General features: G+C 44.1%; 1 protein-coding gene and 1 pseudogene across 1 annotated transcript in view; both read left to right on the top strand.

Annotated features, from left to right (window-relative positions):
* The first annotated feature begins 930 nt into the window (after positions 1–930).
* LOC148331477 (uncharacterized) lies at positions 931–6,583 on the top strand (annotated as a pseudogene).
* A 3,723-nt stretch (positions 6,584–10,306) lies between these two features.
* vps37c (VPS37C subunit of ESCRT-I) overlaps positions 10,307–15,065 on the top strand; it is an 84,000-nt gene continuing 79,241 nt past the window's right edge. Inside the window, exon 1 of the mRNA XM_088303394.1 lies at positions 10,307–10,414. Coding sequence (XP_088159520.1) covers positions 10,322–10,414 — 93 coding nt within the window. The 5' untranslated portion in view covers positions 10,307–10,321. The remainder of the gene's footprint in view (positions 10,415–15,065) is intronic.

The following is a 15,065-nucleotide window of genomic DNA, read 5'->3' as shown; positions in this document are numbered from 1 at the left end:
ATCATGAACGCTACCTTCGCATTATCGTGAGCGTAAGTAAGGGGCTGCTGGTCAAAGATCAGCCGGCAATGATGGATAAAGGGACCGCAGAGACCGGGTTCCCCGCCGTAGCGGTTGGGATGGGGCAAACTGGGCTCTCGGAATGGCATGCCCGCGACCGGTTGCCCGGTCGGGGCCGCCACGGGGGTCGGGGCGACAGGGGCTGCCAAGGTGCCCAGATGGGCACCGAGGCTCGTGAGCTGGTGGGTCAGCTGGCCGACCGCATCGCGGAGCGTCGCGAGTTCGGACGCCTGCTGCCCTATCATGCGTCCTTGACTGGCTATAGCTGAAAATACCTTCGCTGAGTCAGCGGGATCCATGGTCGGATTATTCTGTCAGGACCGCTTCCCAGCCGAGGCTGGAAAGCGGTGGAAGGTGGATCCTTAATCGCAGACTCAGGAGGAATTGATTGACAGGATGTTTATTGGAAGCCGTCAAGCAATACACAATAATCACTATGATGCAGTATCTATGAATTTAGTAACCGCAAGGGTTCTATGAGTACAGCCGCCGGGGAGGCGAAACACAAAACGCTGGGAGACCGAGTCACTCCAGGAAAAAATAAGGAATCAACAGAAAACGCTTGCAACGCAAGAAACCGAAAAACAATGATTACCACGTGAAGTGAAATATGGTTTATTAATGTTGTTTTACCACATAAATGCTGCATAATAACCATTTTATACCTATATGCACGCGTTAGTAGATGTCTGTGTTTATGTGTTATGAGAATTTGCGCAGGCTGTGTCTATATGTTGTGAGAATTTGCACAGGCTGCATCTATGTGTTATGAGAATTTGCACAGGCTACATCTATGTGTTATGAGAATTTGCACAGGTTGTATCTATGTGTAATGAGAACGGGAATAATTGGAAAGAATTTGTACAGGGCCTAAGCACCAGGAATGTCTGACTCATGTGAAAAGGTACAGTCGATAACGAAAAGGGAGTGAGGATTGGCAGAGGCCAAAGTTGTGCGAAGGGCCATGCGAACCATCAAAGCGCACTCGAACGGGAGGGGATGGGGTGCGATATTGGCTATAAGAATGTGACGAAGGCAAAACGAAAGTAGAGTCGGCTGAGGGTTTTACGCGCGGACGCCCAGCATCGTATTTTTTGCTCGCATTACTGAGGACGCCGGGGCTCTCCGTCCTTCCAGCACACGGTAATGAGATTTATGTCTTGCATGTAATCTATGAGCTGAAATACAATTGTTGCTTGCTTGCTTGCTTGTACACTTTATACTGTGGGTTAAATAAAATGTGCCGCTTGTTTAACGCAGTGAAGTGTTTGTTGTCCATGTAAGTCGCCGACGATCCGCGATCCTGAAGTTAATAATAAGTCATAGCAATTGATCTGAGTTGTGACTATTATATTATTTGATACTGTAATTGATTGTAAGCAGTGTCTACTCAAGGGCTCACGCTTGTCTGATTGGACATAACAGACAGCTTAACCCATTGTAGCCTGGCTATTGGGCATCAGTCTCGCTACTAGTCACTCTTATTGATGCTGTAATTGATCATAAGCAGTATCAGAAATTGTTTCAAAACATTTTTGGCGTTGTCGGCAGGATCTCGGGAAAACTGCGACTTGGACATGGCTTGTTGTTTGAGTTTGGATGAACCCGAGGGGGGTTTTGCTGACTGCGTCTCGGGAGTGCCGGGGTGGGACAGTCGTGCTGACTGCGTCTCGGGAGTGCCGGGGTGGGACAGTCGTGCTGACTGCGTCTCGGGAGTGCCGGGGTGGGACAGTCGTGAGTTTAGAGGACCCGAAGGGGGGTTTGCTGACTGCGTCTCGGGAGTGCCGGGGTGGGACAGTCGTGCTGACTGCGTCTCGGGAGTGCCGGGGTGGGACAGTCGTGCTGACTGCGTCTCGGGAGTGCCGGGGTGGGACAGTCGTGAGTTTAGAGGACCCGAAGGGGGGTTTGCTGACTGCGTCTCGGGAGTGCCGGGGTGGGACAGTCGTGCTGACTGCGTCTCGGGGGTGCCGGGGTGGGACAGTCGTGCTGACTGCGTCTCGGGAGTGCCGGGGTGGGACAGTCGTGAGTTTAGAGGACCCGAAGGGGGGTTTGTTGACTGCGTCTCGGGAGTGCCGGGGTGGGACAGTCATGAGTTTAGAGAAATTGGGAAATTGTTGACGCGGAATGGGGGACGCCCTGGTCCGTGGGTTAACATGCCAGTGGGGGCCAGCCCGACGTCAGTTAAGGATTTACTGACTCAGGTGGTGGTCTGTAAAAGAGCGCCTTTGCGGGGTGTGCGGAAGATGATGTGGATTTGTGCAGAAGCATGGCGGGAGAAGAATAAGGCGTTAGACGCTGCTCTCCTCGCTGGTGCGCGTAAAGATCAAGAAATTCTAATGCAGAACAATAAGATCAAAGAACTAGAGAAGGAAATATCTAGATTAAATTCTGTGTTGGAAAAAACAATTGTGCATATTTCCAAGAAAGCACGAGCTAACCAGCGGAAAACTGATCGCCGCGTTGAAACGCAACAAATACGGGCGTTTACGAGAGATCTTGCGGGCGAATGGGAGCCGGAGGGCTGGGAAGGAGATATATGGGGGGATGGTGACGTTGAAGTAACAGCCCCTGCCACCGGGCAGTCCCTCTATCCAAAATTATCACATTTGCAAATAAAACCGATAGCACGCAGGCGTGAAGAGCAAAATGTGGTATTGCCTATTGTGGATGTCGAGCGGGATGCTAATGGGGTTGTCGTAGTGGACGCTGAAGGAAACCCCATTGTGCGGAGACAGGAGTTTCCTGAACCCGCACCGCGAGTAACTGTAACTAAGGAAGATTATTCACAGGACGAAATCACACAAATTTCCACCAAATATAAACAGCGTGGTGGGGAGCCCACTGACTCATGGATCAGACGTCTGTACGAGGAAGGTGCAGATGCAATTCGGCTGGATCAGGGGGACAGACGCGCTATGTGGAGAGCGTTAATAGACGCGGGAGTCCCTCATTCGGAGATTGATGGACAATCAAACGAGTTTTTGATGGCCAGGTGCAGACAAAGAGGACTTAAAGTTAATTGTTTGCGCTTTGAAGAACGATCCGGTCGTTCTGAACTTGCAGAATTGGCAGGACTGCTTAAAGATATGATAAAACCAGCTGTGCCCTCTGCCCCTCCCGTGGAGGGGAACAGAGAGGAATGTTTGGAAAGCAGCAGTGAGGATGAAAGGTATGTTGCAGCCGTTCGAAGAAAAAAAAAAGGCAAGAGGTCTCAAGTCTTTGATCTCTTAGGATAGGATGAAGGTCAAGCCTTTGTTGCCAGCCAGTCAAAATTGTCAGAACGATGGAGTGTCGGTGATATTCGACCCCATGTAAAGCTAGAAATTTATTGGAATAATTCGGTTCAATGTGTTTTGGCACTGGTTGACACAGGGGCGGAGGCCTCGTTGATTCAAGGAAATCCCAACAAAATGAAGGGCACCCTAGTCCCGGTACAAGGAATAGGGGGGCAAATTATAAATGGAAAGGCAGTAACTTTGCCTTTGAAAATTGGACACATGCCAATTCGGAAATATGAAGTGGTGGTTACACCCATCGCAGAATGGATAATTGGAATGGACATACTGGCTGGAATGACCTTGCACCTGAAAGGGCAGTAAAATCGCCCAGTTGGTAATAAAACCGTGCAATATGACAACAGTTCAGGAAATTCCTAAACCAGTGATAAGATCTGGACGAGGCTCAGGGGGCTTTGGCTCAACCGACAGGGCCGGAGCTAAGGTTTGGGTAAAACAAAACTCAGGGCCCCCCCGGGCTGCTGAGATAATTGCACAAGGAGACGACGCTACAGTGAGCGTCTTATTTGAAGGAGAAGAAAAATGTGTTATTTACGTGAAAACTAATCTGTGCCTTTCAATTGTAGGAACTAACTGTGTTCATTACAGCCGGTGTGGATGACGTGGTGGGAGTTGTTTGTGGGACGGGCCGGCAACGGATCAAGACGCCATGGCCGTTATCGAAGTCCGGTACGGTGGTGTCGGCTGCTTGGTCATCCTCTTCCTTGACCTTGGTGCCATCGTCCAACTCTCCTGGGAGCAAACGACCGGACGCCTTCTGTACCCCCGAATGCAGGGCCCGCTGTCATGGAATCTGACCGGCAGTGAGAGGGTCAAGGGGGTCAACGTGACCCAGGATGGAGTGACGTGTCCGGGGGGCGGGCTGTGTGCGGTGGCCAACCTCACCGCTGATGCAGTATTCTGGAGTCCTGGAAAAGAATCAACCCAATGGCTGTTTCGTAACGGAACTAGAATCTGGATCAAGTCCAGGGTGGAGCTGTGCGCAGTGAAACCAGGTACGATGGAAGGAGATGTCAAGAGCTTTTGGTTCAGAGCAGAGTGTGATCCGACCCGTCAAGGAAAGAACTGGACCAAATGACTCATCCCAGAGAAGGGGAGAGGCGTTAGTAAAGCGACCCCCCCCCCCCACACACACACATTACAAACACCCAGCTGGTACCTATAATTGATACATGTACACCCTTGGCACAATCAGCAATAACTACGAAAATGTATTGTATTTCCTGTTTTTCCCACGTGTGTTCGAAAGAAGAGAGAGTGTTAACACGACACCTTATTGGGGGGAACCGGAACGTTATTGGGGGTATCTAACACCATTGATAATGAAGTGGCACGCTATAAATTAGCTGGGACCGGACAGGGAACTCATGATGCCCTACTAAAAGTAGGAATGTGGCTTCCTAATTCAATAGTGGGACAAAACGAAAATGCTAAACTGTGGCAAAATGTATTTAAATGGGAATTAAATATGTGGAACGCCACTAGTGAAGTGTTAACCAATGTAACTAAACAGCTAAACTGGACCACATGTAGCATACAAAACCTACATGCGCAGACGCAAAAAGAGCGTTTCGTACGAGTAATGACTACAGGAAATTACCAGGAGTGGCGTAGTGTCTGGAATATATCCTCTGAGTTGTGGTGAACCCAAACACAAACCAGACCTTTAATACCGATCTTTGCGAAAACACTGATAAAGGACTAGCTTGTAAATTGCATCATGAATTTGTTAATCCTTGCTTAACCAACGTAAACTTCACCTTGTGCGATTGGTCGAGGGAACCTAGTAGGGACATTTTGTGGCAGGTGGGGCCGCATACCTCAGTGGGGAAACGGGACGTATTGGTTGACAAATTACACAGTTGCTAGCCGGTTTACGGCTGTACAATGGGAAGTGCTACGCACACCATGGCAAATCTCTTTGGAGCGTTTCAAATGCGCATTGGAACGATCCACTGAGGTAAAGAAATTGATAAAGTCACATGCGTCCAATGTTTCCCAACTGATGGTATCGACATTGCATGCTGCTAAAATCATTCAGCAACAGTCTGCTCATCATTGGTGGGACATATTTTCAGGCTTGTCACAAACTGCTAGGGCAACGTTGCTTCCACCAATGATTTTGGTTTTAATAGCTATCGCTTTGACTACGCTATGCAATATTGGAATTTGTGTTTATGTTCGACGAATTCGATTAGAAGTAGAAAAAGAAATATATCATTGCATGGAACCATGAGAATAAAAATTGAAACTGTCAATTCTTGGTATAACCGTTATGTGTGTGAACTAACTTTAAATTTAGAAGAAGAAGGGCATATCTTTGAATATGTCCGCCGGATTGGAAATGAATATACCAGGCGAGAAATCCATTGTACCACGCACATAGACATGTTGACTCATGTGGTGGTAAATGTTTTACAGGATCATTGGTTTTGCTTTGCTCACTCATATAATGTACCATGGTTTCAGTGGATATTGGATAATTGGGAACAACACGTTAACGGGTTAATAAATTAGTGGAACCTGTTTGCATCAATTGGTGGTAAAACACCAGGAGTGGAATGAAGTGAAATATGGTTTATTAATGTTGTTTTACCACATAAATGCTGCATAATAACCATTTTATACCTATATGCACGCGTTAGTAGATGTCTGTGTTTATGTGTTATGAGAATTTGCGCAGGCTGTGTCTATATGTTGTGAGAATTTGCACAGGCTGCATCTATGTGTTATGAGAATTTGCACAGGCTACATCTATGTGTTATGAGAATTTGCACAGGTTGTATCTATGTGTTATGAGAACGGGAATAATTGGAAAGAATTTGTACAGGGCCTAAGCACCAGGAATGTCTGACTCATGTGAAAAGGTACAGTCGATAACGAAAAGGGAGTGAGGATTGGCAGAGGCCAAAGTTGTGCGAAGGGCCATGCGAACCATCAAAGCGCACTCGAACGGGAGGGGATGGGGTGCGATATTGGCTATAAGAATGTGACGAAGGCAAAACGAAAGTAGAGTCGGCTGAGGGTTTTACGCGCGGACGCCCAGCATCGTATTTTTTGCTCGCATTACTGAGGACGCCGGGGCTCTCCGTCCTTCCAGCACACGGTAATGAGATTTATGTCTTGCATGTAATCTATGAGCTGAAATACAATTGTTGCTTGCTTGCTTGCTTGTACACTTTATACTGTGGGTTAAATAAAATGTGCCGCTTGTTTAACGCAGTGAAGTGTTTGTTGTCCATGTAAGTCGCCGACGATCCGCGATCCTGAAGTTAATAATAAGTCATAGCAATTGATCTGAGTTGTGACTATTATATTATTTGATACTGTAATTGATTGTAAGCAGTGTCTACTCAAGGGCTCACGCTTGTCTGATTGGACATAACAGACAGCTTAACCCATTGTAGCCTGGCTATTGGGCATCAGTCTCGCTACTAGTCACTCTTATTGATGCTGTAATTGATCATAAGCAGTATCAGAAATTGTTTCAAAACACCACGAAAGGGTGAAGACAAAATCCAATTGAGACGATAAACTTAAAGCGAGCCGAAAAGTAGCTGGTGAAAATCAAAACATGAAAACGCAAACAACAGAACAAGAGCAAATCGCGAGCAGAACAATCTGTGAACAAGAGCATGAGCAATAGCATGAGCAACGTGGGACAATAATCCGACGCGGGTATGTCCGCGTCGGCTGCTTAAGTAGTCCAATGATTAGTGTCTTAATGACATTCAGCTGTGGCGATCGGGAGCGCGTCTCGCTCGTGGCCGCTTCCCGGGGCGGAGCCGCCGGGCCACGCCCACTTGCTGGAGACGCCGCAGACGGATCGTGACACACACTAGGCCAACCCGGAAGTCCAACCAAAGTACTTTAATCAAAATCTGATGTGGGATTTCAATATATAAGGCCAAAAAAAATCTCAATATTTGACAATTACAATATTTGACAATGACACCCGATAACAAAAAAATCATAGAAAATTAAGTTTTCATTATCCCGCAACCAGATGAGTGCTGGGACACACTAAACCTCCCCAGGTATCCAACCAAAGTACTTTCATTAAAATCTGATGTGGCATTTCAAAATAAAATGCAGAAGAAATCTCAACTTTTGACCATAACACACAATTTCGAAAAATCATTCAAAATTAAGTTTTCGTTACCCCGCAACCAGATGAGCGCTGGGGCACACTACATCTCAGGTATTCAACCAAAGTAATTCCATCAAAATCTGATGTGGCATTTCAAAATAAAAGGCAAACGAAATCTCAAAAATTGACCATGACACTATTTCAAAAAATCATTAAAAATTAAAATGTCGTTATCCCGCAACCAGACTAGGGCTGGGGAACACTAGACCACCCTAGGTATCCAACCAAAGTACTTTGAATGAAATGTGATGTGGCATTTCAAAATAAAATGCAGAAGAAATCTCAACTTTCGGTGTAACTGTCAAATTTTGAGATTTCGTCTTCCTTTTATTTTGAAATGCCACATCAGATTTAGATGAAAGTACCTAGGTTGGATACCTGGGTTGGCCTAGTGCGCCCCAGCAGTAGTCTGGTTGCGGGATAACGAAAACTTAATTTTTAATGATTTTCAAATTTAGGTGTAAAGGTCAAACATTGATATTTATTTGGCCTTTTATTTTGAAATGCCACATCAGATTTTGATGAAAAAAACTTTGGTTGGATACCTGGGGTGGCCAGGTGTGCTCAGCAGTAGTTTGATTGCGGGATAACAAAAACCTAATTTTTAATGATTTTTCAAAATCGGGTGTAACTGTAAAATTTTAAGATTTCTTCTGCGTTTTATTTTGAAATGCCACATCAGATTTTGAGGAAAGTACTTTGATTGGATTCCAGTGGCCCGACTGGTTAGCACGATGGCCTCACAGGGACAGACAGCACCGGTTGTGGGTTCAATCCCGGCTCCGGCCATCCTGTGTGGAGTTTGCATGTTCTACCCGTGCCTGCGTGGGTTTCCTCCGGGTACTCCGGTTTCCTCCCACAATCCAAAAACATGCATGGCAGATCGATTGAACACTCTAAATTGCCCCTAGGTATGAGTGTGAGCGTGGATAGTTGTTTATCTCTGTGTGCCCTGCAATTGGCGGGCAACCAGTTCAGGGTGTCCCCTGCCTACTTCCCGAAGATAGCTGGGATAGGCTCCAGCACCCCCACACCCTAGTGCGGAGAAGCAGTACAGATAATGGATGGATGGATTGTACTGTATCGTATTGACCACCAGCTTTTGGTCCACAGCCCTGAGGCAGCGGGCAGGTGTCGATGGAATTGAGGAGCTCTTTGAAGTATTCTCTCCACTTATTCGCAGGGCCCCGTGCTGAAGTCAACATCACGCCGTCACCACTATATTCAGTGTTGATGTTGCTTCCCCCTCCTGAGACACCCAATGGTGGATCAGAAATTCTTCGAAGCCATCCTTCGTTATTCTCCATGGCCTTGACAAACTCCTTGTCAGAATGGGGCATTTCGAATGTATCAATATGGTCCAGCTGCAGCCACAAATGGGTGTTCACATTTTTTAATGGGAATGCCCCGTCCCATTGGTGAAGTCGGGGTTCAGGGCGGCTGTGTAAGAGGCATATGGGTAATTTCTTCAAGAAACAATTGAGAGCCAAAATAAGCATCTTAAGTGGCATTTAATTTGACCGAAAGAATAAAGTTCAATAAACACAGCCATCTAACTGTATACTGCGACCCCGGTGCGAGCTTATCTGTGAATTGGTCTCGTGTCTGAGAAACATTCTGGTCCTATGTGCTCCCAGCATGCTTTTTTATTTTTAGATTTGTTCATTCATTTACTTATCTTAGTTTTGCTTGAGGTTGAGGGGGTGGTGTTAATTGGAAGGATGGAAGGGCTTTAAAAGGACAAAGACGGGCGGCGACGGAGGACGACTATTTTTATGGATAAGGGCGAAAGTATAAGGAAGGGTGCAGACAGAGGACGCTGGACCGACTGGCAAAATAGGGTAAACAGCCTATCTATGTTTGTTCACAGCGGGATGTCGTTGGCCCTTGGCTACGTTTGTCAGGGAAAACCTAGATTTTAAATAAAGTTATATCACAAAAAAAAGAGATAGGACTGTACCATTATCCTTTCAGTGAATGAATACGAAGCACAAGGAAATCTTATGACCGTAACCTCTCAAGCGTGTGAAGAAAAACGACTAATAAAACATTTAAGTATTCTAAGTGCTTTTTGTCATTTTTCCCAATTATGTTTCTTATAATTTTCGAACGCTACCGATGCACATTGGAAATGGATTCTTCTTAATATGGCGTCAGTTAACTGTTGGTGTAACGCGAAACTTTACGTTTTAATCAAATGGAATGACATTCTGGGAGTCAGGCATCATCTGATCAATTCAGTGAAAGAAGGACACGCAGAAGCTTCAAATAATTGTCAGAAACAAGCGGCGTTATTTTGTGCTTCGTTTTAATGGTCAAAGCCTGGGCTTCCAAACCCAGTTGATGGAGACTGGCGTTGTTATTATTCCAACTGTTGTAATTTTACTGGTAAAACCGACAGGTGAAATTGGAGATCGCTTGATTAATAAGAATTAAATCGTTTAAGGAACGTGGAATGCACTTATTTCAGGCAGAATAGATCGGCGTCCCTGGTGGACGTTCACTTAAACTTGCCTGACAGTTAATCTCAGTGGTGTTTGAGTGTCACTTCCAGTCAATCTCAAGGGGAATTTGGTTTGCTAGTACCGTGTAAGTACTTGTACTTACCCTATCTACCGTTTTTGACAACCTATGACTAAACCTGTTCTAAATATATTGTTTATATGCTATATTGAGATTTTTTTTTACTTATTGTCAAGGCCTAATAAACTGAGCAGTATTACGAAATATGTATGCAGCCACTTAGAAACATGCTAATGAGTTATGATTTTTCTGGTCCTTATACCTTTGATGACTAGAAATCCTGCCAAATCAAATGGAGAGGATTCTTGACCTGAGTCAATTGGAGCTCCTGGAACTTCTGGATCACCCACAAAAGGTGGCGTCTCTGGCCCGCGATTCTGACAAGGTGAAAGCTGTCATGCATCTCAGAAGTCAGTCATTCAACACATAGTCAAGTTTTTGTGCATGAAGTAGTTTCATCAGGACAGTCTAAAGCAGGGGTGTCAAACTCAGGCCACATGGAGGGAAATCTATTAACAAGTGCCGGACCAGTCAATCGTTATAATCATAACGAAATCAATATGTAAATATGCAGATTAGCGCCATTTGTATGCTGTCCTGCTCAACTGTAAATATATTGCAATATATAAAAGAAATATATATATTAGTGATAGACCGATTATCAGCCAAATGCCAAATATCGGCCTGGCCGATATTTGGCATTTTGCCATTATCGGCATCAGCATTTTTTAACTTTCAAGGCCGATAAATTACACGCTGGTTTATTTTGGCTCGCTGCAGCACACATCTCTCTCTCTCTCTCTCTCTCTCTCTCATTCTCTCTCTCTCTCTCTCTCTCTCTCTACTGGGCTCGTGGCCCTGCATGCAGTAGCAGATTGTCTCGCCCACAGAACTATTTGATTGGTTCCTTGTAGCAGTCAATCAGCAGTAAGCTGCCTGTTTGCTTTTTCACCACGAGTCACACGCACTACGGGAGAGGTCCAGCGAGCAAAGGAAGGAAAGGAAACAGACTTTGCCGAAAATTTAATAAATGTCAGTCTACTACAACTCACAACTAATAGAAAACAATTTGCCGTGGAGATGTTTGTTTTCATTGAACTATGAGACATGCAGCTGAGCCTGGGACTTCCGTGCACTTTTTGTTTGACTTATAAAACTAAGTAGTTTATTTTCCAACATCTAAAATAGCTTTAATATGTTGTAAATAACTAAAGTTGTTTCATAAATATGCGCTTATAAGCATTTAAACAAAATAGTTTTCATTGTTGAAATGAATATCGGCTTAAAATATCGGTTATCGGCCTCTATGACTACTAATAATCCGTATCGGCATCGGCCCCAAAAAAAGCATATTGGTCTATCACTAATATCCATCCATCCATCATCTGTACCGCTTCTCCTCACTAGGGTCGCGGGGGGTGCTGGAGCCTATCCTAGCTATCTTCGGGCAGTAGGCGGGGGACACCCTGAACTGGTTGCCAGCCAATTGCAGGGCACACAGAGACGAACAACCATCCGCACTCACACTCATACCTAGGGGCAATTTACAGTTTTCAATCGGCCTGCCATGCATGTTTTTGGAATGTGGGAGGAAACCGGAGTACCCGGAGGAAACCCACGCAGGCACGGGGAGAACATGCAAACTCCACACAGGATGGCCGGAGCTGGGATTGAACCCACGCCCGAAGCTGTCTCTCACTGTGAGGCCATCGTGCTAACCAGTCGGCCACCGTGCCGCCTATCACTAATAAATATATATATATATATATATTTTATATATATATATATTTTATATATATATATATATATATATATATAAAATGTTTTCATAAACTACACCTTTTGTATAGAACACAGAATAATATGAACAATCAATCAATCAATCAATAAATAAATACAATGAAGCTCAAATATCCAGTGCCTGGAGAATGTCCCAATCAAAATATATAAGTTGAAATGCCAGGAAATGAATTGAATACAGCAAGACTTCCAGTAACATTGAAGAATACCTCCCATTTTACAATTTTAGTTTTGCCAACACAGGTTTGTCATGTTATTCAGCAAATGTTTCATTCAACTGTGATGACTCAGTCTGAACACTGGGTGGCACCCACGTCATGACGTACCACTTCATTGAAATGTTCAATGCAAATGAAAAGATTTAATGTTATTATGACAGTGTGTTGATTTAGGTATAGATACATATTACTCGTATACATCGGCCATTTGTCTAATGTGAGGTTGCTGTTTGTTGAGTCTGGCCATACTTATTAATACAGTCTACCAAATCTCGCGGGCCAGATTAAACCCCTTTGCTGGACTGATGCGGCCGGCGGGCCATACGTTTGACACGCTTGGTCTCAAGTTCTTAATTGGACACATTTATAAGCTTAACATTGCCACTTATATAATAGGTTTGCATGTAAAAATGACATCAGTACTAATGCCCGAACCAAAAGACTCTATAGTGATTTAAGGGCTTTTTCTTTTCGTTATTAGTTTTACAACAAATTAGCACGCCCCCTTTTGGAGCTCATCTTATTTTTTCCGGTCTAGCGGTCTACGTCACAGCAGGGAGGCAAGCGAGATAATATTGCTCGGTTTGTCAGTTCTCTTGTAGAGAACGGCGACCGATCGGCACCAAATCGCAAATGCCTATTACTACTCATGTCCACTTCAACCAGTGAAAGTATAAAAGCGTTCTGCACAATAGTTTGGATTTATTGATATCAAACGTGAGCTCATGTGATCGCCTCCACAAAATCAAAAATACTGTGCCCATCGATTCTCCACTTACAAACAGGCTAAAACGGACAAGAGCAAGTATCCGCACACAAACTCCAGCTGGTTATATTTCGGATATTTGGCTATGCTAAAGTCATGGGCCATTTTCGACATCATTGACAAAACAACACTGGCTGTTACTGTACTCTCTGGTGGTTGCTTATTGGTTCTATTTATTTGGCCACCTATGTTTCCACAAATTGACCCAATTCATGTGTGTGTGCATTAGCAAGTAAGAGTCGATATTACGTCTTATTAGTCATGGTAGCTGCGATTGGCTGGCAGCCAGTTCAGGGTGTACCATGCCTACTGCCCAAAGACAGCTGGGATCGGCTCCAGCACGTCCGCAACCCCTGTGAGCATAAGCGGCTTGGATAATGGATGAATGGCTGGTCATTGTCAGGGTTCGAAGTTAACTTTAAAAACTGCTTGCCCATAGGGCAAGTGCCACTAAAATTTGCCTTGCCCGAGTGGCCAAATTACTTGCCCAACTTGGGCAAGTGACAATTTTTTTTCTCTTGCCCTGAGTGACTTTTTGTATGACAAAGTGTCTAATTACAAATTGCATGAATTTTTTGTTCGGACAGTTCCTGCCTAGAAAGAATTAAAAATACATTACAATCATAAGGGTTGCTTATATAAAAATGTATCATGTATTAACACATTAATTAGGTGTCTGCTGACCCAGGATTATGTTATTCCTTCATGAGTTCTATGTTGCAGACGTTGCAGGCATTAAGAAACAGTCAATGAAGCATATGTCCGTAAGGAGCTGGCAGATAGAACTGATCCTGTGAAAGCTAGACTAAGAATAAAATGTTTATGGTTGTAAAATGTGTGCCACAAATGTAAATAAACATAATCTGATAAGCATAAATTAATCTTGTTTTCATCATCAACCATGAAACCCTGCTCACAACAGCATGTATCATCCTGTGCAGTTATTGAAAATGTTAATTGTAGTTTTAATAATTAACAAATCTGCATGTTAAATTGGGAAAATTATATTACAGCAATCCAGATTATCAATTTTAAATCCAGGAGAGCCTATTAATTGAGTAATCACATGAGTAAATTATGAGTGTGGAAAATTTGTGTATTCCTTTAAGACCAGTGCCTGTGGTGCTGCCTCCATAAGTTTCATAGCATAAACAGAACACAGTCACTGACACTATGTCAGGTCACATCATGGAGCTAATGAATTAACAGCCAATAATCAAATATCACTCCCTTCCTTACTCACAACTGAATTGTCTACTTAAAAATATTCGAGCTATTTTAGTCATGTCAGAGGAATCCGAAATGTTTGGATTTGAACGAACTCGTCGCCACTTGTAAACATGCGCAGAAAGATGCGCAGAAGGTAAGAAAACATCCAGCTGTCAATTTTCGGCCGAAATATCGTAGGTTTTTGTTGTGTTTTTCAAACTTCAAATGAGGATGCAACTACAGCGAGTTCCAATACTGCGGGATTTATTGACGTTCACTTTAACTCAACATTCACTGAACTAACTGATCCCCGTAGCGCCCGCCCATTGCCCCCGATAAGGCCAATGGAACATACCACAACATAAGGGGGTGTCTGGGTTAAACCATCACCATACAGTGACTACAAACAGATCACACCACAGTTTTCGTCGAAATTAAAGATATTTGGCTTCTTTAGAAAATGCTTGCCCGGTCGGGTAAGTTGCCCATAATTTTACCTTGCCCGTGGCCAAATTTCACTTGCCCCGGGCAATCGGGAAGCGGTTAACCGCGAACCCTGATTGTAGATCATTTATATACATTGAGGTTCATGTTAACTTACATCTGGGTGATAATTCATTAGCAATGTATTGTGATAGTGACGTGATTGATATAAATAGAAAATGCATTCCGTCCAAACGTGAAAAAGCTTCTAAATCAACGAAGAAGAAGCCGCTAAACCAACGAAGAAGCATCCAAACCAACAAAGAAGGAGCTAAACAAACAGTGCGGGTGTGCGTCATAAACAGAACTGCGGCGTAACTTTGTTCAAATAAATGACCAGTCGACTCAGTACAATAAGATATTATTTGGCATATTAAACAGATGAAACTCCTCCAACTGGAGACATGGTGTACAAGTAAAAGAGTTCCCTGTCTCATCGTGTTCGCGCCTGTGTTAGGCATGTCCGAATCCGGCAAGTAAATTATGAATTGACTATAAATATTGAGTACACTCAAAAGATAGAGTACCGTATTTTCGCGACCATATGGCTCACCGAATTA

The sequence above is a fragment of the Idiotropiscis lumnitzeri genome, chromosome 8 (genome assembly GCF_059441095.1).
Source record: "Idiotropiscis lumnitzeri isolate Australia: NSW breed Sydney's pygmy pipehorse chromosome 8, RoL_Ilum_1.0, whole genome shotgun sequence".
NCBI lineage: Eukaryota > Metazoa > Chordata > Actinopteri > Syngnathiformes > Syngnathidae > Idiotropiscis > Idiotropiscis lumnitzeri.
The sequence above is the reverse complement of the archived record's forward strand: the minus strand, read 5'-3'. Positions and strand labels throughout refer to the sequence as shown.